The following is a 25,914-nucleotide window of genomic DNA, read 5'->3' on the forward strand; positions in this document are numbered from 1 at the left end:
TATGACTTTATTATTTTCAAACAATACCAAATACGTAACGACAAATTCAAAGACACCATTTGACTTGAAATGTCCAGCATGTTTGCGATCAAGGCACACATCCTGTTGCGTCCGCTGCTACTGTCAAATAGGGTTGATTGCATTTCTCCTTGGACAACGCGCATCTGACAATAATAGTATTTAAAATTAAAATCTTTGTAAATATATATGATATGTATAGTGGCATATTACTGCCGAAAACCCGTTTGCTAATTGTTTCGTGTTAACCACTTAATCTTATCTAGTTAACCAGTTGGTAAGTTACTTACTAAATGGAATTCGCAAATCATAACTAGATAACCAGTAATGTTTAAAACCACTTTTTAGTCTTAGGGTATTTATCTTACTGCGAAAATGTTTCGCGAATATTAACTAGATTATAAACTAAACAATTATCGCAAAAATTAAGTGATTAACACGAACCAATTCGCGCACGTTAACAGGTTATCTTCCGAAAGTTATATGCCACCATAGATATGTAAGCCACAATGTTTTCAATTAATGGCTTCAATTAAAGCTAGTACAAAGCAATTTCGGCAATAGTCTTCGTATTTCGGTAGATAAGCGTATTTCGTCCTTTATCCGCATTGCAATGAACTAAAAAAATGATATTGAATAATGAATTCCCTAATTCAGTCCATTCGGAACTCCTCGGCCATTTTTATCGAAAACAACCTTGGATGTATGCCGGTACATCATTTGAAATAGTTCGTTTTTTTAATTATATCGTTAATTAATTGTAGTGTAATAGAGTTGTATGTATTGATCTTGGTTTAAAATGATTGCCAGTTAAGTGTATTATTGCAAACATAATTAAGATTCTCAAGGGTTAAGTCATAAAGTTTACCTGCTAAATAAAATAACTACGCGATCTACTTGCAGCGGACTTAAACGTACCGCTTTTTGAGTATGTAAACCTTCCAAATACATCCGAGGTTGTTTCGATAAAAATGGCCGAGGAGTTCCAAATGGAATTTAGTTCTGTTAGGCTGTGGGGTAAAATGCACAGGTAGAATATAATGTAACCCTGGTTAAAGGTATCTTGATTCTTTAATATGTGTCAGCATATAACACAGTCAAATGAGACACTTGTTCAATTTCACTCCCGGTAGTAGATTATTTTCTGTCATGGTTGGGCGGAGGTTCGATTTTGCGACGCCTGGGTCAAGTGTCGTAGTACCATAATACCACTGATTCGCCACAGGCAAATTGTCTGGAGTGTGCATCTATTTATAAATACGTGAGTAGGAAACATACATACGTGTTAGGATAGAATTGCCCGTCAGTGCCACAGATAATCTGATAAGATCCGCTGCAGTCAATGGAAGCGACGTGCTGACAAAACACACTGGCTATGATGCTGTTGATGGGGTCAGAGGTAGTTCCATCTGGGCTTGTTGTTGTCGATGGTGATATTGAAGCTGTGTGCTTGTCTGTCGTTGGTTCGGGGGTCACTCCGAGTCCTGTCGTGGTAGAATCTGGTGTACTTGGCGCAGCTAGAAATGATTTGCAAACACACGTTTTTATTTATGTTTGTAAAAGATGGGGGGAGGGGGCTGCAGGTGAGGGACAGTGTGCGCTAAGGGATTGAAAAGCAAAGGATTTTTGATTGTGAAGATCTTTGAACATCATGTATTAGACAGAGAATATCAGAAATCGTGTTTAATTAAAGTACTAAAATTTATATGTATGTAAAGTTTGAATGCACTTTAACAAAAATAAAGATATGATTATCGCAAGCATTAAATTATATAAAGGCCCTTTCTGTTCTATATATGCGATCAAAAGGGTAGTAATTGGAAGAATGCAGAGACCATCATTCAGCTAAAACCCGAAATGTAGTTTGGAATTGAGCATACTCTAGATATATAACACAGCGAGCGATATAGGATTTCTTTAGGGAAATGAAAAGGAGGATAAGTAGAATTTGAGGAGGGACTTGGAGGCCTCTTACAAGTGTCATTTGAGGAGGAGTAGTTACGGAGGCCCTCGGTGGCCTCTTGCAAGTGTCATTTGAGGAGGAGTTGTTGCGGTGGGACATGGGGGCTTCTTACAAGTGTCATTTGAGGAGGAGTTGATGGGGGGACTTGGAGGCCTCTTTCAAGTGTCATTTGAGGAGTAGTTGTTGCGGTGGAACTTGGGGGCCTCTTACACCTGTCATTTGAGGAGAAGTAGTTGCGGAGGGACTTGGAGGCCTCTTACAAGTGTCATTTGAGGAGAAGTAGTTGCGGAGGGATTTGGAGGCCTCTAACAAGTGTCATTTGAGGAGGGATTGTTGCGGAGGGACTTGGAGGCCTCTTTCAAATGTCATCTGAGAAGGAGTAGTTGCGGAGAGACTTGGAGGCCTCTTACAAGTGTCATTTGATGAGAAGTAGTTGCGGAGAGACTTGGAGGCCTCTTACAAGTGTCATCTGAGGAGGAGTAGTTGCGGAGAGACTTGGAGACTTGGAGGCCTCTTACAAGTGTCATCTGAGGAGTAGTAGTTGCGGAGAGACTTGGAGGCCTCTTACAAGTGTAATCTGAGGAGGAGTAATTGCGGAGGGACTTGGAGGCCTCTTACAAGTGTCATCTGAGGAAAAGTAGTTTCGGAGAGACTTGGAGGCCTCTTACAAGTGTCATCTGAGGAGGATTAGTTGCGGAGAGACTTGGAGGCCTCTTACAAGTGTCATTTGAGGAGGAGTAGTTGCGGAGAGACTTGGAGGCCTCTTACAAGTGTCATCTGAGGAGGAGTAGTTGCGGAGGGACTTGGAGGCCTCTTACAAGTGTCATCTGAGGAGGAGTAGTTGCGGAGGGACTTAGAGGCCTCTTACAAGTGTCATCTGAGGAGGAGTAGTTGCGGAGGGACATATGGGGCCTCTTACAAGTGTCATCTGAAGAGGAGTAGTTGCGGGGAGACTTGGAGACTTGGAGACTTGGAGGCCTCTTACAAGTGTCATCTGAGGAGTAGTAGTTGCGGAGAGACTTGGAGGCCTCTTACAAGTGTCATTTGATGAGAAGTAGTTGCGGAGAGACTTGGAGGCCTCTTACAAGTGCCATCTGAGGAGGAGTAGTTGCGGAGGGACTTGGAGACTTGGAGGCCTCTTACAAGTGTCATCTGAGGAGTAGTAGTTGCGGAGGGACTTGGAGGCCTCTTACAAGTGTCATCTGAGGAGGAATAGTTGCGGAGAGACTTGGAGGCCTCTTACAAGTGTCATCTGAGGAGGAGTTATTGTGGAGGGACTTGGAGGCCTCTTACAAGTGTCATCTGAGGAAAAGTAGTTTCGGAGAGACTTGGAGGCCTTTTACAAGTGTCATCTGAGGAGGAGTAGTTGCGGAGAGACTTGGAGGCCTCTTTCAAGTGTCATATGAGGAGGAGTAGTTGCGGAGAGACTTGGAGGCCTCTTACAAGTGTCATCTGAGGAGGAGTAGTTGCGGAGGGACTTGGAGGCCTCTTACAAGTGTCATCTGAGGAGGAGTAGTTGCGGAGGGACATAGGGGCCTCTTACAAGTGTCATCTGAGGAGGAGTAGTTGTGGAGGGACTTGGAGGTCTCTTACAAGTGTCATTTAAGGAGGAGTTGTTGCGGAGGGACTGGGAAGCCTCTTACAAGTGCAATTTGAGGAGGAGTAGTTGTGGAGGAACTTGAAAGCCTCTTACAATTGCATTTAAGGAGAAGTTGTTGCGGAGGGACTTGATAGCCTCTTACACGTGTCATTTGAGGAAAAGTAGTTGTGGAGGGATTTGGAGGCCTCTTACACGTGTCATTTGAGGAACAGTGATTGTGGAGGGATTTGGAGGCCTCCTACACCTGTCATTTAAGGAGAAGTTGTTGCGAGGGACTTGGAGGCCTTTTACAAGTGCCATTTGAGGAGGAGTATTTGCGGAAGGACTTGGAAGCCTCTTACAAGTGCCATTTGACGAGGAGTAGTTGTGGAGGGACTTGAAGGCCTCTTATATGTGTTATTTTAGGAGGGGTATTTGTGGAAGGACTTGGAGGCCTTTTACATGTGTCATTTGAGGAGGAGTTTTTGCGTTTGGGCTTGGATGCCTCTTACATGTGTCATTTGAGGGGGAGTATTTGCCGAAGGACTTGGAGGCCTTTTACATGTGTCATTTGAGGAGGAGTTGTTGCGGAGGGACATGGGGGCCTCTTTCATGTGTCATTTGAGGAGGAGTAGTTGCCTAAGGACTTGGAGGCCTTTTACATGTAATCATTTGAGGAGGAGTATTTGCAGAGGGACTTGGAGGCCTTTTACATGTGTTGTTTGAGGAGGAGTAGTTGCGGACGGACTTTGAGGCCTTTTGCATGTGCCATTTTAGGAGAAGTAGTTGCGTATGGGCTTGCGGGCCTTTTACATGTATCATTGAGGAGGAGCTGTTTCAGAGGGACTTGGAGGCCTCTAACAAGTGTCATTTAAGGAGGAGTATTTACGATGCGACTTGGAGGCGTTTTACAAGGGTCATTTAAGGATAGGTTGTTTTGGAGTGACACGGAGGCCACTTAAAAGCGCCATTTGAGGTGTTGTAACGGAGAGACACGGAGGCTACTCTATTGCAAGAGTCATTTGAGGAGGAGTTGTTGCGTAGGGTCATGGCGACCACTTACAAGTGTTAATTTATGCGGAGGAGTTGCGGAGGCCTTTGGAGGCCTCTTGCAAGTGTCATTTAAGGAGGAGATGTTTTGGAGGGACACGGAGGCATTTACAATTGCCATTTGAGGAGGAGTTGTTGTGGAGGCACTTAGAGGCCACTTACAAGTGACAGTGAAGATGGACCTGTTGTAGAGGCACATAGGAGTTGTTGTGGAATGGCTTGGAGCCCACTTAACATGTCAGTTGTTGGAAGAGTTATTTTCTAGGGACATGGTGGTTCATTTCACGGGTTAGTTCAGAGAGGAGTTGTGTTATTGAAGTGGCCAATCATGGATACCATATTCATTCGAATTGAAGGAGGATGTGTTATGGGACTTGAATATCACTTCAACGAGCAAATTAAATGAAGAGTTGTTTAGTGACATAAAAGTGTGAATTTAAGGAAGGGTTCTTGCGTGACATAAAGGTCACATGCACCTGCAAATTGAAGGAGAAGATGTTGAGAAACATAAAGAAAACATACACGTGCGGACTGTTGGAGCAGTGGTTGAGGCGAAACATTGTCCTGCATGTATTACTTGAAGATCTCTCTGATGGAGCACGTGAAACTCACATTTGGCATGAGCAAAGTGACAACTGAAATCCACAATTAGAATGATTTGACAATGATATAAGATTCTAGTTTGCTGAAGCAGTAAGTTAAATAATTTTCAACCAAACACGGTATTTGTTCTGTTTTGTAAAGAATTTACCTCTCTAAGCAAATAATGGTAGTAACCCTTTAAATATTGGTACATGTATGTTTATTTTCATATCTTAAACATTTTATTTTTTAGATTTAATTTGACAGAACGAATATTAATTTCATCATTTAGGGTATTCTCATATAGAAGTTAAAGCCATTAACACATGTTTTCTCATATTTAAAACCTTTGACTCACTGATTTTCATATGTGACGTTGTTCGATGCACAGATGACCTCATCTCCCTTAGTCACGTGGTTAGCGCACTTAATCAGTAGTATTTCCAGACATAAGTCTAGGTTGTAATGAAGGTTGAGGTTGACCATGGCGCTGTTGACCTCCGAGGTTGACACGCCTCCGGTCAGACAGTCCTGATGTACGATACCATGGCAACAGCTCGGTCCATGGCAGGCCGTGTTCACACATGATACTAAATACATGTAAATATAATACGAGTGAATGTATACCCATTGGAGTATGACACTGGTTGACAAGGGCGTATCTAGGCCTAAAACACTTGTAGGCCCGATGGTTCTCTGTGAGATTGGGGACTTCTATATGCACATTACACACACTTAATTATATCTGCAATGATTGCAATAAGCAATACACCCTGCATGTAGTAAAAATAAACACCAAACTTTGGTAAACATAACATAAAACACACTTTTGAGTTGTTCAAAGTGTTTGAGTAGCTATTAGTTTTTATTGCATTTTGGGGTTATTTAAATTTTGTGATATCTCAAAAATGTTGTAGGCCAAGGTCTACAATGCCTATATGTAGCTACGCCACTGCCCTGGTTGAAATTCATAATAGGAGAATGTTGTTAAAATATTTTATTGGATTTTCAATACAATATTCAAGAGCGTTGTCTGTGTTTTCGTTTTTGCATATGTCGGCTTGTCCTTTTAACTTATACACGGTGCATATCCATATCGGTACCCTCTTTGCGAAATCTACTGAAACGGTACCCTCTTTGCACATGCACCGGTCCGTCTCTGCTGAAAACAAATCGGCGATGGACAACAAACCAGTAAATGTGCATTCAACTGATGAAAGGAGGTATGTCGTGTGCAAAAGAAGTATACCACGGAACACTAGAATGTTATAGCTATGTCTGTTTTAGTAATGTGTCCATTTTTCAATTACTACAACTCCACAATCAGCTACACAATATCGATATACCTTGCCTCGCCCACCGCCTCTGCATGTTCTGCGGGCTTAAATGAACCACTGGTTTGATTATGTACACCCCATACATATTACATGTATTCATTTATATATCATATTCATACAAATGGCAATTAACAGTCTAAAATATGCGGTAAATTCATAAAAACACCCTACTTTCGGTTTTGCAGCGGCACGGGATACCTCTTTGCTATTGATTGTTTATATCACAAGTACCCTCTCTCCCGGGTACCCTCGTAGCACTGTATCGAGTTAAGTAATATGTTTTTACTTTGTTATCGTATTTTTGCATTGATCGTTTAATATGTGAAAGAGAACGCCGAAATATATATAGATCAAAATTGAAAAGTCAAACATTCTCCATTGCTTTAAAAATTGAGAGAGAGGGTTGTCCATCGCCGATTTGTTTTCAGCAGAGAATGACCGGGGGCATGCGCAAAGAGGGTACCGTTTCAGTAGATTTCGCAAAGAGGGTACCGATATGGATATGCACCGTGTTATATGTACGTATAAAAAGTTTAACAAACACAGACACTTACACAGACAAAAAGTAATTCTGGCTCGAATTTCTCGATCATTCTTATTGAGCTGATGATTTTGTTGTGGTATATCATGTGTTTTGTTTCCCTTTAAACGTGTTTTAGACTTTGAAGGGAACTGTTTTCAAGATTATCAGGATAAGCAAAGTTTTGCTTTATAAAATCAAATTTGAGCTAGAAATTAATTGGTTAGATCAAAAATGATACGAAATCCTGACAGTCTTTTAAAGCTGCACTCTCACAGATTGAACGTTTGGACAACTTTGTTACTTTTTGTCTTGGAACGAGCCAATTTTTGCGAAAATCCATGGAAAACAGTTACATAAGACTGCCGGCAAAATTATTTAAGATTTTTATATTTAAGTTCAAAAATTTATGTTTTATGCATTTTTCTTAAACCGTTAGTAACCATAAAACATTTATTTTCGAACGGAAAAAATGAAAATCTGCGATCTGATCTTTTATCATTTTTTTGCAGATATTTACGCAAAAATTTGCTCTTTCCAAGACAAAAAATAAAAAAAAGAATTGCAAAAATGGTTTATCTGTGAGAGTTCAGCTTTAAGATAGATACATGTATTTTGAGAAATCGGAATCAGATAGATGACATATTTTAAAATATAACGATATACTTTGACCATCAATGCTTGCCATTTGACTTAACTAGTATATACAAAGACAGTTTATTATCAATAAATAATTAAATATAGACATTCTGTCCATGAGTATACATATATCAAAATTTATACATTCACAAGTGGACAAAAAATCAAAACAAAAATCACAATATTTCTAATATCATTGGACAGCTAGATTACTAAATCAAAATGTTATTAAAGATAGATAGATATATTTATCCATACTAATAAAGTATGCGATAGCGAGAGAACAGTGTGTTAAAAAGTTTTTTTTTGTGGGTGTACATATTTTAGTCTATTCATATTAGTAATATAATACATTAATTAATTTTCTTAATTTAAACGCACAATGGATAAACATGGCTAAATCTAATTTAATTTTACATTATTTGACTGCATTAATTCAACTTATTTTGATACATAAAAGAGTATATTTACCATAAAAAACACCGGTAACTAGAAGAATTAACTGTAGGATCATGGTCACTTGTTTCATTTACAAGTGTCCTACATGGACTACTCTTATCGTATTAACAAAGATCGTGATGCCCACAGCTGAAAAGTTTACACACTTGAGATAAACAAATAGGCATGCCTTAAATTTTTTTGCGTTCCAACACTATTTTAATGGTATCTTATTTCTGCCATTTCGTGTTGGCAGGGGATTTCTGTCATGTACGGGAACGTCTCGCAAACACGCGACAAAGTAGAATGTTGTGCGTTTTGGCTTTGCGCAATATTGAAGCGAGAAGCCGCCAAAGCGAGGGCGAACAGACGACATATGAATTAATTTGGTCTGAAAGAGTAGCAGTTTCGTGGAAAACGCAAAACTCTCATTAAATTATTATTACACTTTCTAAGACGTCATTACAAAAAAACAAACAAACAAGGAATGTTATACATGTGCGCGCGGTCTGCCATGGACCAAGCTGTTGCCATGGTTCCGTACATCAGGATTGTCTGACCGGAGGCGTGTCAACCTCGGATGTCAACAGCGCCATGGTCAACCTCAACCTTCATTACAACCTAGACTTATGTCTGGAAATATTACTGATTGATTGTACTAACCACGTGACTCAGGGAGATGAGATCATCTGTGCATCGAACAAGGTCACCTATGAAAACCAGTGAGTCACAGTTCTAAATATGAGAAAAAATGTGTTAATGCCTTAATTTATGATGAAATTAATTTTCATTCTGTCAAATTTACTTCTATAAAATAATATGTTTCTGATATGATAATGAACATACAAATATTTAAAGGGCTGCTACCATTATTTGCTTAAAGAGTTAAACTCTTTACAATGTATACAAAAAAACACACAAACAAACAAGGAATGTTATACATGCCTAATATAAAACAACTCGGGATAATTCGACATAACACACCTTCTTTATATTGATTGGCACGTCAGGCAGGAAACAAGATCTACAGAACACAACATCTTCATATTTTGACACTGCAGGGCGGAAACAAGAGCTAAACAACACACCTACTTCATTAAATGGCACAACAGGGCGGCAACCATAGCTTCACAACACACCATCCTTATGTATCGGCTCACGTATTGGCACTGCAGTGCGGAAACATTAGCTACACAACGCACCCTCCCCCATTGTTATTGGCACAATTTGGGCGCCCATAAGTTACTACGCCGGTGAATCGTCGGGGGCATTCATGCGTGTTTGTATTGTCGGGGGCATTCATGCGTGTGTGAATCGTCGGGGGCATTCATGCGTGTTGTGTGAATCGTCGGGGGGCATTCATTCGTGTGTGAATCGTCGGGGGCATTCGAGCGTGTGTAAATCGTCGGGGGCATCCATGCGTGTGTGAATCGTCGGGGGCATTCATGCGCGTTGTGTGATTCGTCGGGGGCATTCATTCGTGTGTGAATCGTCGGGGGCATTCAAGCGTGTGTGAATCATCGGGGGCATTCATGCGTGTGTGAATCGTCGGGAGCATTCATGCGTGTGTGTATCGTCGGGGGACATTCATGCGTGTGTGAATCGTTGGGGGCATCCATGCGTGTGTGAATCGTCGGGGGCATTCATGCGTGTGTGTATCGTCGGGGGCATTCATGCGCGCGCGCGTGTGTGTGTGCGCGTGTGTGCGTGTAAGTGTTTGTGTGTATGTATTGACAATGTCAGTGTATTCTCTGCGTAACATAAATTATTATGATATTGCATGTGCTATATTCACGCCGGGTAATCATTGGAGCCATAACATTTTGTTATGTGTTGAAAATGCTCCAACGCGTCTTCCGTTATAGTGCCAATGAGTGAAATATGGACGTAAACAGTGAGTATGGTTTCTTGTTTTTCATTTTTAGAGGTTTATACGAGTAAATTTAAAAAAAATGGAGAATGTAGTTCCACATAGGAATGGCCATGAGTTGTTCTAAAGGTAAAAGTTCTGAATAAAATTTAATATCTGATCGTCTAGAATTGCATAACTTGCTAGACGTTAGTGTTGACAACGTAAAAATCTGGATTTTCGTGAGAATTGTTCTCGTACCTTAGGTTTAAGCATTTTCTTAACATATGTATGGCTTTTTTTTATTGACAAAAGGTTGCCGCGTTACACATTTTAGAACTTTATTTGTTATACTTACTTCACTTCGCTCGATTTTCTGAACGTTGTGGTGCCAATGAATAGGTTGTGGTGCTCATGAATAGTAATTTAGTAGGAAACGAATTGTGAAAAAAACTGAAGCAATTTCATAACATGCAAATTAACAATTAACTGAATTAATATCATTTATTTGCTGGGATCTGCTCGTTGGAGGTTAAAAAAAGATGCACAAACTTTACCTTGTTATTTTTTATTATCATATAACACTTAGGTTGTTGGTTTATGAACTCCTTCAATGATAACACAAGTCAAAGCAGATTTATACAATTGTTTAACGATGGTATTATATAACAAAATATTCGAACTAAATAGAAAATCGTTTTGAATATTACTATGTCAATTCTGTTTTAAACTGTTTGGACAAAAAATTGGACAAAGCATAACATGAAACCCGAATGATATTTGAGAGCATGCCTTTTCCCAATGTTATTGCATCACGCACTCTACATGTAACTACAAAACCTTAGGTATTTCTTGAAAACACGTCCATGTCAACTTATGTAAAATAAAACGTAAAATAAAAAAATATGTAAAATATTCATTGATTATATACACAACTTTCAAGGTTATGCATACACTCCACCTCATGATCAGCCTTGCTATTATTAAACAAGGTACAAACTAAACTTTAGTTTTGAACATTATGCTTTACACTTATAGTTTATAGCATACTGCAAAATTAGACAATTATACGTGAACAACACTTAAAATATGTGAGAAAGACTCAAGTAAGTGTGCTAACATTTATAGCGTTTAAGGTGGTGTCGGTGGTATTATCGTACTCCACTTTCGGCGGCCTCCAACTAAAATGTTTGAATTCTGTGTAAAATGTTGAAAAATATATCACAGACACGAACGCGACCAGCCATTCTGATATTGTAGTCACTAGATGTTCACTATAACCCTGAAAATAGAACAATAATATTACCTGCAAAGATAATTTACTTTTAAAGCAGATTAAGGCCAATTATGACAGTAGATGTGTTGTGTTACCACTCAACTAAATAGACCTGCACAAGATTCAGTGCAATGGCCGTCGACTGATACAAAGGCAAACTCTTCATCTGGCGCTGTTTGAGGGCTAATCGCATAACTCTGTAATTGCTACTTTTATAATGTGTTAAGCCACTTTTGCGCTGTGCCATCGTACTGCGTATATTATGTCATCACGACAAGTAATACCTTTTTCTTCAGAATGAAATGTATTTTAACCAGTTTATCTGAGGTCCATTTGTAAACCGGAATATTGTCACCGGCCCCATTTTTAAGAAATCTAAATCTTAACAAAACTATAAAACTATTGACCCGCACAACCACGCTGATCTACAAGCCTCCAGTACTTGATTTATTATTGTTTACGAAAATCAAAATAATGCAACTCTAGACACTGTATATTTGATTTATTATTGTTTACGACACTCAAAATAATGCAATTCTAGACACTGTATACTTGATTTATTATTGTTTACGATAATCAAAATAATACAATTCTAGACACTGTATAGTTGGTACTTGATTTATTATTGTTTACGACAATCAAATAATGCAACTCTAGACCCTGTATAGTTGGTACTTGATTTATTATTGTTTACGACAATCAAAATAATGCAACTGTAGACACTGTATACTTGATTTATTATTGTTTACGACAATCAAAATAATGCAATTCTAGACACTGTATAGTTGGTATTTGATTTATTATTGTTTACGACAATCAAAATAATGCAACTCTAGACACTATATATTTGTCAAATTTACAAATCAACAGACATTTCGAAAATGGATGATTTCATAGTATGTTTTTAGTATTAATATTTTGTAAAAATACAGCATTTGAAATACTCACTGGGTTATTTGTTGACCATTTCCTGCTTGGCATGTTTTGCCCTGCCGCCTTCATTTTAACCAGTACCGCAAATATTCCAACTTGTTGTGTTAAGTTTAGTCGGTGTAAGTTATCATATTTACATGTAGAAAGCATAAACAAAGATTACATTCTGTTTCTAAATCTCATTGTGTTAGCACGTTAGTAAGACGTTCTTTAATGTATGTTTATACGTATCCGTAAATACTACATTTACTATTTAATGTTTCTACTTTTTTGTATAAGTAGAATGTTCTGGCTTTGAGTAATAACTACTTTACTATATAATTTTAATACTGTTGATGTAAAAACATATGCAAAAGTGTCCGTTTTTTATGTGCAAAGACTTTATGATTTGCTTTAAAAGTACAAATATGCTTTATGATTTACTTTTAAAATACAAGAACAATCGCGTTTGTACCAATTACTAAGTCAAGCATGCGCGAAACTCATATAGAAAGTCTAACTTGAATTCAAAGGATACCTAGCAGCAAAAAGATGATGTCTAAGACGATCAGCAAAACCCGCAAGCGCCGAAGGTTGTCGGTATTTCCGGATATTTTCAGACCTTTAACTTTAAAGCTGATGACAGTTTGAAGCAAAAAGTAAACAAAGCCGACGACAAACGCCAATGAAGCACCGAGTAGATGGACGACTCTCACGTTGGTCTCCTGGAAAAACAAGAGTGACAGCTGACATTATGGACATGTTTTAAGCACAGTTGGTCTGCTGGGAAAACAAGAGTGACAGTTGACATTATGGGCATGTTTTAAGCACCGTTGGTCTTCTGGGAAAACAAAAGTGACAGTTGACATTATGGGCATGTTTTAAGCACCGTTGGTCTACTGGGAAAACAAAAGTGACAGTTGACATTATGGGCATATTTAAAGCACCGTTGGTCTGCTGGGGAAAAAATGACAGTTGACATAATGGACATGTTTTAAGCACCGTTGGTCTGCTTGAAAAACAAAAGTGACAGTTGACATTATGGGCATGTTTTAAGCACCGTTGGTCTGCTGGGAAAACAAAAGTGACAGTTGACATAATGGGCATGTTTTAAGCACCGTTGGTCTACTGGGAAAACAAAAGTGACAGTTGACATTATGGGCATGTTTTAAGCACCGTTGGTCTGCTGGGAAAACAAAAGTGACAGTTGACATTATGGGCATGTTTTAAGCACCGTTGGTCTGCTGGGAAAACAAAAGTGACAGTTGACATTATGGACATACTTTAAGCACCGTTGGTCTGCTTGTAAAACAAGAGTGACAGTTGACATTATGGGCATGTTTTAAGCACCGTTGGTCTGCTTATAAAACAAAAGTGACAGTTGACATTATGGGCATGTTTTAAGAACCGTTGGTCTACTGGGAAAACAAAAGTGACAGTTGACATTATGGACATGTTTTAAGCACCGTTGGTCTGCTGGGAAAACAAAAGTGACAGTTGACATTATGGGCATGTTTTAAGCACCGTTGGTCTGCTGGGAAAACAAGAGTGACAGTTGACATTATGGGCATACTTTAAGCACCGTTGGTCTGCTGGGAAAACAAAAGTGACAGTTGACATTATGGGCATACTTTAAGCACCGTTGGTCTACTGGGAAAACAAAAGTGACAGTTGACATTATGGGTATGTTTTAAGCACCGTTGGTCTGCTGGGAAAACAAGAGTGACAGTTGACATTATGGGCATACTTTAAGCACCGTTGGTCTGCTGGGAAAACAAAAGTGACAGTTGACATTATGGGCATGTTTTAAGCACGCGAATTGTCGAGGTTAAAGCTGCACAGATTTACCGTTTTGACATTTTGTTATATTTTTTGTCTTGGAATGAGCCAATTTCTGCATAAATATATAACAACCAGTGGAAAAAGATGGCTGACACAAGATCAGATGGCTGTTTTTTTTTACATTTGAAAATGAATGCTTTATGGCTAAAAGTTTTAAGAAAATTGCATAAAACATCAATTTATGAACATACATTTTAAAACCTGCAATCTGATTTTTGTCAGCAGTTTTATATCACTGGATTCCATGCATTTTCGCAAATATTAGATCATTCAAAGGAACAAAGTTGTCAAAACGTTCAATCTGTGAGACTGCAGCTTTAAAATAACGGACACATTAAATTAACATTTGCCAAAGAAGAAGTCGACATTAAATGTACCACTGCTACATGAGGTACAATTAAAAAATGTGTAATGTTTCTTTCTACTTAAATTTACGAAAAAGTTTATGAAAACTGTCGAGCCGGCGATCTGTGTTCGACGGTTGATTTACCTGAAAATTTCCAACTACACTAACGCCAATGACCGTAAGAATGCCAATGACGTAGGCGGTGGTGTTGAGGCGTTTCATGCCCTTGGGACATTGTGGTTCCTCGTAGAAGTGCTGGATTTGACGGTACCGGATGTAGATTATAACGCCATCTGCACAAGACATGGGAAGCAATTTATGTTAATAATTAAGAGACCTGTTACACAACAAAATGGGGTTGCATTAACAGATGTCGTACACAATATTATAGTATAAATAAGTCTCCCCATTGCGATTTATAAACCTAGTAACAGTTTCCCCATGGTCATTTATAAACCTAGTAACAATTTTCCCATGGCCATCTATAAATCAATCAACAATTTCCCCATGGCCATTTATAAACCTGGTTACAGTTTCCCCATGGCCATTTATGAACCTGGTTATAGTTTCCCAATTGCCACTTATATACCTAGTAACAGTTTTCCAATGGTCATTTATAAACCTAGTTACAGTTTCCCCATGGTAATTTATAAACCCAGTAACAGTTTCCCAATGGTCATTTATAAACCTAAAACTTAACGGTTTCCCAATAGCCATTTATAAACCTAGTAACATTTTCCAAATGGCCGTTTATAAACCTAGTAACAGTTTTGAAATGGTCATTTATAAACCTGCTTACAATTTTCCAATTTCCATTTATTTTATAAACCTAGTTAAATGGCCATTCATAAACCTAGTATCAACTTCCCCATGGACATTCATAAACCTATTTACAGTTTCCCAATGGCCATTTATACACCTAGTAACTGTTTCCCAGCGGCCGTTTATAAACCTAGTAACAGTTTCCCCATGGTCATTTATAAACCTGGTTACAGTTTCCAAATGGCCATTATTACACCTAGTAACAGTTTTCCAACGGCAATTTATAAACCAATCAACAATTTCCCCATGGCCATTTATAAACCGGTAGCAGTTTCCCCATGACCATTTATAAATCCGGTTACAGTTTTCCAATGGCCATTTATAAACCTAGTAATATTTTCCCCATGAACATTTATAAACCTAGCAACAGTTTCGAAATGGTTATTTATAAACCTAGTTACAGTTTCTCTATGGTCATTTATAAACCTAGTTACAGAAACCATGGCCATTTATAAACAATCTAACAGTTTCCTAATAGCCATTTATAAACCTGGTAACAATTTCCCCATGACCATTTATTTTATAAAACTAAGTAAATTTTCTCAATGGCCATTAATAAAGCTAGAAACCATTTCCCCATTGCCATTTATAAACCTAGTTGCAGTTTCCCAATGGCCTTGTATACGCCTAGTAACAGTTTCCCAACGGCCATATATAAACCTAGTAACAGTTTCCTCATGACCATTTATAAACCTAGTTACAGTGTCCCTATGGCCATTTAAAAACATAACAACAGTTTCCCAACGGCCATTTATAAACTTAGTTACAGTTTCCAAATGGCCATTGATAAACCAACTTACAGTTTCCCTATGTTCATTTATGAACCCAGTAACAGTTTCCCTATGGTCATTTATAAATCTAGTTACAGTTTCCCAAAGGCCATTTATAAACCTAGTTACAGTTTCCCAATGGCCATTTAAAAACATAATAAGTTAATAACAGTTTCCCAACGGCCATTTATAAACCTAGTTACAGTTTCCAAATGGCCATTGATAAACCAACTAACAGTTTCCCGATGGCCATTTATAAACCCATTAACAGTTTCCCTATGGTCATTTATAAACCTAGTTACAGTTTCCCTACGGTCATTTATAAACCTAGTTACAGTTTCCAAATGGCCATTGATAAACCAAGTTACGGTTCCCCCATGGTCATTTATAAACCTAGTTACAGTTTCCCTATGGTCATATATAAACCTAGATACAGTTTTGCAATGGTCAGTTACAAACCTTATTACAGTTTCCCCATGGCCATTTAAACATAGTTACAGTTTTCTCATGGCCATTTATAAACCTAGTTACAGTTTCCCCATGGCCATTTATAAACCAACTATCAGTTCCATAAGGGTCATTTATAAACCTGGTTACAATTTCCCAATTTCCATTTATTTTATAAACCTAATTAAATGGCCATTCATAAACCTAGTATCAACTTCCCCATGGACATTGATAAACCTATTTACAGTTTCCCAATGGCCATTTGTACACCAAGTAACTGTTTCCCAGCGGCCATTTATAAACCTAGTAATGGTTTCCCCATGGCCATTTATAAACATAGTTACAATGTCCCTATGACCATTTATAAACCTAGTCACAGTTTCCCCATGGTCATTTATAAACATAATAACAGTATTCCCATCGCCATTTATAAACCAACCGACAGTTTCCCATTGTCCATTTATAAACCTGGCTACAATTTCCCTATGACCATTTATTTTATAAACCTAGTTAAATTTCCCCAATGGCCATTTATAAACCTAGTAACAATTTCGCCATGGCCATTTTTTAACCTAGTTACAGTTTTCCAATGACCATTTTTACACCTAGTAAACGTTTCCCAACGGCCATTTATAAACCTAGTAACAGTTTCCCCATGGTCATTTATAAACTTAGTTACAGTGTCCCTATGGTCATTTACAAACATAGTTAAAGTTGACCAATGGCCATTTATGAACCTCATAACAGTTCCCAGAGGGCATTTATAAACCTAGTTACAATTTCTCCATAGCAATATATCTCGCAAAATATACCATTTTTACATATAACGTTCTTATGTACCGAATGATATGAACGAATGAACTGGTATTCATAATCGAACCTTTCAAGCCATCGGGTTTCCAGTAAGAGACCACTTACCAAGAACGGCCCCAATATTCATGAGCTGCCCAAAGACGCAACTTTCCGGTGGTGTGGTTCCTGTGTCGCTAATGTACGGAAAGCCGGCCGCAACGTTTCCATTGGCCACTGCTATTGAATATCTATAAACAGAGTTGGTATGTTTTTAACATAAATAGTTCAAAGCGGGGAAATTGGGCGCTTTAATTTCTCATTCTGCAGCAAGTTAGGATTTACCTGGGGTCATATATATCACGATATGGTCTTCGTGTCGCTAATATAAGGGCGTCATAGCTATGCTCATTTAAAGCTTTACATGTAGTTAATAGTTATATTTTAAAGCGCTGTAAAACTTTAAATCCAGAACGATGCTAGAACAGACCTTCCAACTGGAATGTATATGCCTCAAAATTGTGTTGTTATGTTTCGTTTTTGTCATTCAAGAAAAACGCGGCTCTTAAACAGACATGTGAGTGAGCTGTTTGGGACGATCTGTTTATGGTTTTATTCGAATAAGCAGCATGACTTTGAGGCATTAAGCATTCCCTAACCACCATAAAGCAAGTGTTATATGTATATGTAAAACATAATAGTAAAATAAACATCATATATTACGTATAATATTTCACTTAATTGACTGACAGCATACCGTTTTATTATAAGTCATGTGTAGAGAAAAGAATTCCGCTTATTACAAATGTCTTAGAATTACTATGATTTTATTCGAATTATCGTTTGTATTATATGGCGTGGTATAAAAACGTCCTGAAAGAAATTAAAAGGCAACATGTGCCACTTTTTGTCCTGCCACTAACTGCCTTATCCGATCATGTCCTTTCATGTACATTACCTGTCCTGTCCTAACAGTCGTACATGAATTGTTCTTCCTATTCATATAATGTCATTTCCTATCCAAGCATGTCCTTTCCCTATCCTATTATGTCATTTCTTGTCCTACCATGTCCTGTCCCTGTCTTAGTATGTCATTTCCTATCCTAGCATGTTTTTTTTCTGTATCCTTCTTTGTCATTTTATTCTCTACAATGTATTTTCTTTGTCCTAACATGTCGTTCTAGCATATTCTTTCCCTGTCCAATTATGTCATTTCCTGTACTAGCGTGTCCATTTCCTGTCATAATATTACATTTCCCTGTCCTAATATGTCGTCCTAGCATGTCATTTCCCTGTCCTAATATGTCGTCCTAGCATGTCATTTCCCTGCCTTAATATGTTATGTCGTCCTAGCATGTCCTTTCCCTGTCCTAATATGTCGTCCTAGCATGTCCTTTCCCTGTCCTAATATGTCGTCCTAGCATGTCATTTCCCTGTCCTAATATGTCGTCCTAGCATGTCATTTCCCAGTCCTAATATGTCGTCCTAGCATGTCCTTTCCCTGTCCTATTATATCATATTTTGTCGTAGCATATCCTTTCCCTATCATATTATCAACATCTATTGTTCTAGCATGCCCCTTCCCTGTCCTATAATGTCATATTTTGTCGTAGCATGGTCTTTCTCTGTCATACTATGTCATATATTGTCCAAGCCTGTCATTTACCTTTCCTGTTATGTCATTTATTGTACTAGCATGTCCTTTCCCTTTTCTGTTATGTCATTTCCTGTACTAGCATGTCCTTTCCCTGTCATACTATGTCATATATTGTCCTAGCATGTCATTTACCTTTCCTGTTATGTCATTTATTGTACTAGCATGTCCTTTCCCTTTCCTGTTATGTCATTTCCTGTACTAACATGTCCTTTCCATGTCAAATAGTGTCTTTTCCCGCCATAGCATGTTCTTTCCTTGTCTTAGTATGCCTTTTCTTGTCCTTGTAAGTTCTATTGAATCTTTTCCCGCCCTACCTTATCCTTCCAGTCCAGTCTTGCAATTTCCTTTCTGGTACTTGCATAACCTTTTCTGCCCGTTCGTTTCCGTTCCTGCCTTATCATGTCCTTTCCTGTTTTATCATGCCCTTTTTGTTCTTCTAATACCCAAGCATGTTTTGTCATGTCCTATCGTACCATTTACTGGCCTTTCATGTCATTTGCTGTCATAGCATGTTATTTTTTCATTTTTAATACGTCCTTTCTAGTCCTGTCATTTTATTCGAGCCCTTCCATCAGTACCTTCTTTCTATTCATTCTCTTCTGTCTATTTATTGTATATTTGCACTTCCGGTCAACTCACGTGATGATGAAGGAGACTGGAAGGTAGATGGCTATGGTCACGGGAAGCCATTTGTGCAACCTCTCAGGCATTCCGGGACTCTAGACCACTTCCGGATATGACGCACCAACTGTTATGATGTGATAATTATTTATAGTGAAACATTAGAATATATTTTCTTTTGCATTAGGCTTCGACCTTATTTCCACGTTTATACCTCGATCTGAAAACATTTCTAGCTATCATGAAGAAAGACATCACACCTGATATTGGAGAAATTTGTTCACTTATTTCCTGGTTAAATGTTAACTCAACTGTTTACGACAAATAAGGTTAAAAACGTGATATTGACAACATTTTAGTCAAGTCCGTAACAAAGCTTGTTCAAACTAGTTTTGTCGAAAAAATAAAGGCGGCGATTCCAATTAATAGGTAAACAAGTCGATATAAATATTTTATGCACCAGTCGATTGTAACCACGTCTCCACGGTCCGTGGAATAGCGGGGACTTTGAATTTCGGTCCAGCCAATCCCAGGTAAAATCCCCGCCCTGTGGTAACAAACTGCAGATAAATCCCCACCAAATGCCTCTGTACTCCGGGATAACTAGGTAAGATACATTCCCCGCTATTTTCGGCGTGAAAGCAAAACCACCGCATTTACTCGGCACTGTGGGGCCACCTGGAAGTTAAAAACACGGCCCTTATCCCCCACTATCCCCGGTATACCCTGGACCTGGGGGGGGGGGGTGGCTACAATTGACTGGTGTATTACAATATGTCGTGATATAACTAAAGGGGGTCACTTCCCCCCGCTCCCACTGTTTTTGTACGCCGGATTCAGGGCCGTTTTGGGCCATATTCCCGATACCGAGGTTTAAACAGGCTCTCCAGCAATACATCTGAAAGTACTAGGAGAAAACTAGGAAATTTTCAAGCAGAAAACTAGGGAAAATCTAGAAATACTGAGACAAAAACTAGCAGATATTATCAGATAAAGTATTACCTTATTACTGCTTTACTGTCCAATTACCTTACATATAAGTGTTCAGCTGACTGTAAATTTGCTTGTTTGGCTTCACTTCACAGCATAGTCCAACTTAAATCAGAATGGATGAAGGCCAAACTATGTATCGGTGACACGAAACCACTATTGCCAGAAGCATGGGCAATTCAGCTGAACATCTCTACATTGTTTTCTGCAAGAAAATCTTCAAAACGCGATGAAAACAGAAAATTGAAACTTTCAGACATAATGCTGCTAATGAAAATCTAGGAATACTAGGAGCAGTTCCAAAACCTAGGAAAAACTAGAAACGGCTGGAGAGCTTGTTTATAGGTACGCCGTATTCTATAGATATAACAAACTGACTTAGGATTGAAAAACAACAACAACAAGGGAGGGACAGTCCTTGAATCATCCATAGCACATTTTCACATGTTCACAAATCCTTCGACCCACACCTCCAAATCTAGGAACCGCCGCTTGTCAAGTATATTGAACATTAAAATGAAATCTGATGAATTCAACTCAAAATAATGTTTAATTTTAAACTATGTACATTGTAAACACATCTCTTCAAAAAAAAAAAAATGAATACCGTAGGAATTCTACCTTAACCGCGCTTCTACTTCCTGGTACTTTTATAATCGTAACAACTCGGCCATCTCCGGCAAGCTTTGGGATTTACCTCATAAATAGGCTTCAGGGCGATTAACTCAGTTATCATTACGCTAAGTAGACCCACTCCATAACGTAAACAATGAACTTAAGTGTTGTTTTTGATCCGTGTATCAATTACGCTTTGGAGAAACTTGAAATAAATTTTAAATTAAAAGAAAAACAGCTTGATATTCTCTATCCTAAAATATCAAATATGTCCCTTGAAGATTGAAAACACATAAAAGTTTTCAGCCCCACCATGAGGGACTATTTTTAAAGACCTATATTATTTCCGATGTCATATATGTTGGATAACGGCCGAGGTGTTCTAATTGGTCCTTTTACTGTAGGCTAAAATTGTATGTAGCGCAATTCGGAGAAACGACACACCCGGGCTATATATCCTGTATACGCTTCCATGTCTATGATCACATCATTAGTATTTACCATATACGCTTCCATCCTCTGTGATCACATCATTAGTATTTACCATATACGCTTCCATCCTCTGTGATCACATCATTAGTATTTACCATATACGCTTCCATACTACATGAACGCATCACCAGTATATGAAATATACGCTTCCTTGTGATACCTTGGGATATATCTGTCAACGTACCCTGGTTTGATCACTCACTATCATATAAACCTCACATAATAACAATATAATGCACATTTTACTAATGTTATTTCTTTTATACAGCAGCCCATAACATTGCAATAAAGAAATGCAGTCGACACCCGTTCGCTTGAACTCCCAGGGACCGGCGAAAATACCTCGAGCCTCGGAAAAATCGAGTCAAGCGGAACCATTTACCTTCAGGATAAAGAAATCGGCCCTTTACATTCAGTTCGAGCCAACGAGGAATTCGAGCCAAGCGATTTCGAGCAAATGGGGTTCGACTCTATGTAAAATCATTAGCACAATCATAAGGCAAAAGCATTAGACTTTTATTATCAAAAGCAAATCTTCAGGCATTACATATAAGCTAGGAAGACAATTAGATTTGATGTAGGTTAATTGCTTCATAATGTATACACTTAAATAACAAATTTCTTCCGTCGATAAAATGACATGCGTAATACGTTGACAAAATTGAAAGATAAATCCTGTTTTAAGTATTATGATCCGAGTTTTCAGATTATGAGAGTGTGCTTCGATTTCTTGCTGATAATGTCAATCAAGAAAAGAAATAGTGTCGTGCTATGAAAAAGGTAAAACATGATCTAGATAGTACTCAAGCATATTTTTTTAATTCTATCGCCACCCACCCACCCCTCCATACTACACACGCGCGCATCAGCGTTCTCTGATTTAGTAATGAAAGGAACTTTGGGTGTGCAAAAATCCAATTATTTTGAATAATCAATACTACATGTTCTTTTTTTCGAGCCGTTTTAAAATCCTGTTAACCTGCGCAAGTGTTTTCAAGCAACTGCTAGAAGGCTTTTTCAAAATGTTAGTTTTGTCATTTTCATTCAAACAAACGCAATAGCTTTACGTACAAAATAATATAGTGTTTTAAACAAATTGTGTTTATACGTTGATAACAAAATACAAACACGTGCCATCATGTACCTTTTCCGCTTTGTTATTTCATGTCTTTTAAAATTACAAATACACTTTACCTTATTATAGCCCGAGTGCGAACACTGTTCACTGTGTAATAATGCACGAGTGGATCGGGGGGGGGGGGGCACACGGTGCATCCCCCTAAAATCGTCCAAGTTTACTTTTTAGTTTAATGTAGGAGATAAAAAATAATAAAATACGCCCAAAATGCACCATTTCGGACAAGAAATTGTAAATATTTTCTTGGGGGAGTACCCACAAACCCCTGCCATCACTTTAACCAAATAAATTTTGGTTCTGAGGGAGGGGCGCAAGTTTGAGGTCATATCCTGGAACCGCCCCTGTAATGGATGATTTTTTTTAATCTGTTAACCATTGGCGCATATTCCAAGAAGGAAACACATACATATTAAAAATGAAAACAACAGCCGGGCCACAACAACAACAGCAGCATCAGATACAAATTCGGTATATCTAAAAGCAGTAGAAACACTGTTAAGATTTAGTTCACAGGAATAATGCTTAATATATACATTGTAATTATTGATTAAGTCTTTTTTTTACGTTTACTCACCATAATCTCAATCTCAACCTCAGTTTATTTTGTCCAATGGTTTGTCGCCATTAAACCGGTTTTAACAGTTCGAATCTGATAAAAAACTACATTGGCAAACATTTGTAACCCCTCCAAAGAGAAGGACGCGCTGATATAAAATCAAGTAGAAATATGAACATGTTTGTCACAAAAGCAAGGGTCATTATTTTGTCAATATTCCATAAATGTGCATTAAAATTATGAGTTCCTCAACTTACTAACATCATATACCTTCCCGAAAGATCTCATGAGGGTTTGACTAATAATTATAAAGTTATGAGCGACACAAGTTCAACAAGTTCAAAAATGCCATTTTTTGCTTGTTCAAGGGGCAAAACTCTGTTTGTACTATGTGCAGCGGAAAACAAAACCCTAGATGCACAACTTCATCGCCTGGACAACATTCCCCAAGGTTATATGACTCTAGGTGAAATAATGTGTTGTTCTCAGCTACTCAAGTCCACAAATGCCAATTTTTGCTTATTAAAGGGCCATAACTCGGTAAATATTATGTGCAGCGGCAAACAAAACCCAGGTGCACAACTTCATTACCTGAACAATATCCCCCCCCCCCCTCCCCCAATTTTATGATTCTAGGTGAAATAGTTTAATGTTTTTATCGACACTTGTCAATGCCAATTTGGCCAATTCAAGGACCATAACTCTGGTTTTACTAAGTACAGCGGGAAACGAAACCCAAGGTGTGCAACTTCGTCACCCCAACACAATCCCTAAAGCTTTCATGACTCTTGGTCATATTGGAGTCTTGAGCGACACATGTCCAGAATTATTTTGCTAATTCAAGGGACATTACTCTACAATATATCATAAATGTATACAGGTTACAGGTTGCAATATATATGAAATGTATACAGGTTACAGGTAACAATATATCAGAAATATATACAGGTTACAATATATCCGAAATGTATACAGGTTACAGGTTAAAATATATCCGAAATGTATACATGTTATAGGTTACAATATATCAGAAATGTATACAGGTTACAGGTTACAATATAATCATAAGGGTATACAGTAGTGATGTGCCGATGATCGATTATAATCGACAATTGATCGGAAAGGCCTACGTCGGCGACAATCGATAGTGAAATTTAAAAAATCGATTATAGAAACAAGGGACGTAACCACTACCGACTTTGTAACCAGTAAAATTAATGTCATGAAAATATGTTTTGTTTCTGGTTAATGCTAGTTAATGTAAAATGTGAAGGTGGTAATATATGAAGTTACCTGCTCATATACTTCTCAACTCAGTAAGTCAATACAGTAACTTATTACAAATTTTCTTTGTAATTTAACTGCTAAAGGATTGGTTCCTAACTTTTCATGTTTATGGTTTAAAAGTGATTTTTAAAACATGTTACCGTTTACTTCTAACCATGTCAGAATTTGGTTTTCTCAGTTTTCTGAAAGAAATTGTTCTTTTAAAACAAACAGATTGTTTAACTGCTTGATGTATTTGTAACTGACTGTTTATTAAAAAGAAATTGAAATCTTTCTCTGTGTTTATTTTACAGATGTATACAATACTAAATGTAAGACAAAAAATAGCGTCTGTGGTCTTATGTTCTGTAATAGTATCTTTTACACACTAAAGGATAGTTGCGTTCTGAATAAATAATGTAATTTATACAAATAAATGTACATTCAATATTGTAGGGGAACATTGGTTCTTAAAACTGATGCATTTACTGTATCTGTTGGCCAAAGATAATTAAATAATGATTAAATCGATTAATAATCGATCATTGATCGGTTTCATAAACCGATTATCGATAGTTATTTTTCTGTCCGATTCCCAACACTAGTATACAGGTTACAGGTTACAATTTATTATACTGCTTCAAGAATAGATCGGAACGTCCATGTATGTATTTACAATGGAATATCTCTTATAATGTAAAAAGAAAAGAAGAAAAAAAGTACATACCTGAGATTTTTTTACTATCTGGTTATATTTCTGTTCACATCAAATTATTTACACACTAACTGTTACATATTTCAAAATCTTAAAGTCAAATGTATAGATATGGAAAACGCTATGTGCACTCGTGTCTAGTGCTACCCGGTTAAAACTGCCGACAGACGTTATCCCAATTTTCGCTCTATGTCATTTTAAAATTCCCAAATTCAGTAAAACAGTCATTTCACCAAGTACTGACCCGTTCTTTTGTAATGTTTACGCAATGATAAAGACCACCACCTTTCTACAATCTCGCTCGTAATACGCTGTATAAAGCTTTATGATACATACGACTTGAAGTTTTCCTTAATCTTTCATGTTTTAATTTAAGCAAACATTTCATAATAAAGTTTCACCTTTTTCTTGGGTCAAACATGCACAGCGTATTACCTTATCACGAACGAACACGGAAGGACATTCAAATTATTGATATGGTATGTTAAAGTAGATGTCTTAGGCCTACAAGATAACAGTGTTTGCCAAGCAATAGGGTCAAAGTCATGTTAAGTATCACTAGTGGTAATTTTAATATGTCGGCAAAATGTTGAGCGAATGGAAAAGTATTAGCATAACTTTCTAAAATAATAGCAATATACGCCGTGTATATTACTAGCAAAATATGTGTGTGTGTGTGTGTGTG

At 37.8% G+C, this 25,914-nt stretch overlaps 2 protein-coding genes across 5 annotated transcripts; both read right to left on the minus strand.

Annotated features, from left to right (window-relative positions):
* Window positions 1–7: 7 nt before the first annotated feature.
* Window positions 8–8,268, minus strand: LOC128229911 (uncharacterized). The gene is made up of 5 exons (XM_052941815.1): window positions 8,160–8,268; window positions 5,551–5,782; window positions 5,133–5,245; window positions 1,301–1,535; window positions 8–164 (listed from the first exon to the last, which is right to left on the minus strand). Exons 1-5 carry the CDS (start codon window positions 8,215–8,217, stop codon window positions 89–91), a joined length of 714 nt encoding a protein of 237 aa, XP_052797775.1. The 5' UTR covers window positions 8,218–8,268; the 3' UTR covers window positions 8–88.
* A 2,276-nt stretch (window positions 8,269–10,544) lies between these two features.
* On the minus strand, window positions 10,545–25,642 carry LOC128230130 (DNA damage-regulated autophagy modulator protein 1-like). 4 transcript variants are annotated; one of them, XM_052942159.1, is made up of 7 exons: window positions 25,242–25,642; window positions 19,476–19,584; window positions 17,309–17,430; window positions 14,496–14,644; window positions 12,702–12,888; window positions 12,200–12,279; window positions 10,545–11,257 (listed from the first exon to the last, which is right to left on the minus strand). In XM_052942159.1, exons 2-7 carry the CDS (start codon window positions 19,544–19,546, stop codon window positions 11,078–11,080), a joined length of 789 nt encoding a protein of 262 aa, XP_052798119.1. In that variant the 5' UTR covers window positions 19,547–19,584; window positions 25,242–25,642; the 3' UTR covers window positions 10,545–11,077. The 4 variants fall into 4 exon arrangements, with proteins under 4 accessions (XP_052798119.1, XP_052798122.1, XP_052798121.1 ...); XM_052942162.1 differs by lacking the exon at window positions 25,242–25,642 and adding an exon at window positions 23,267–23,731; XM_052942161.1 differs by lacking the exon at window positions 25,242–25,642 and adding an exon at window positions 21,069–22,007.
* Window positions 25,643–25,914: the final 272 nt, after the last annotated feature.

This window comes from Mya arenaria, chromosome 4, assembly GCF_026914265.1.
Source record: "Mya arenaria isolate MELC-2E11 chromosome 4, ASM2691426v1".
Lineage (NCBI taxonomy): Eukaryota > Metazoa > Mollusca > Bivalvia > Myida > Myidae > Mya > Mya arenaria.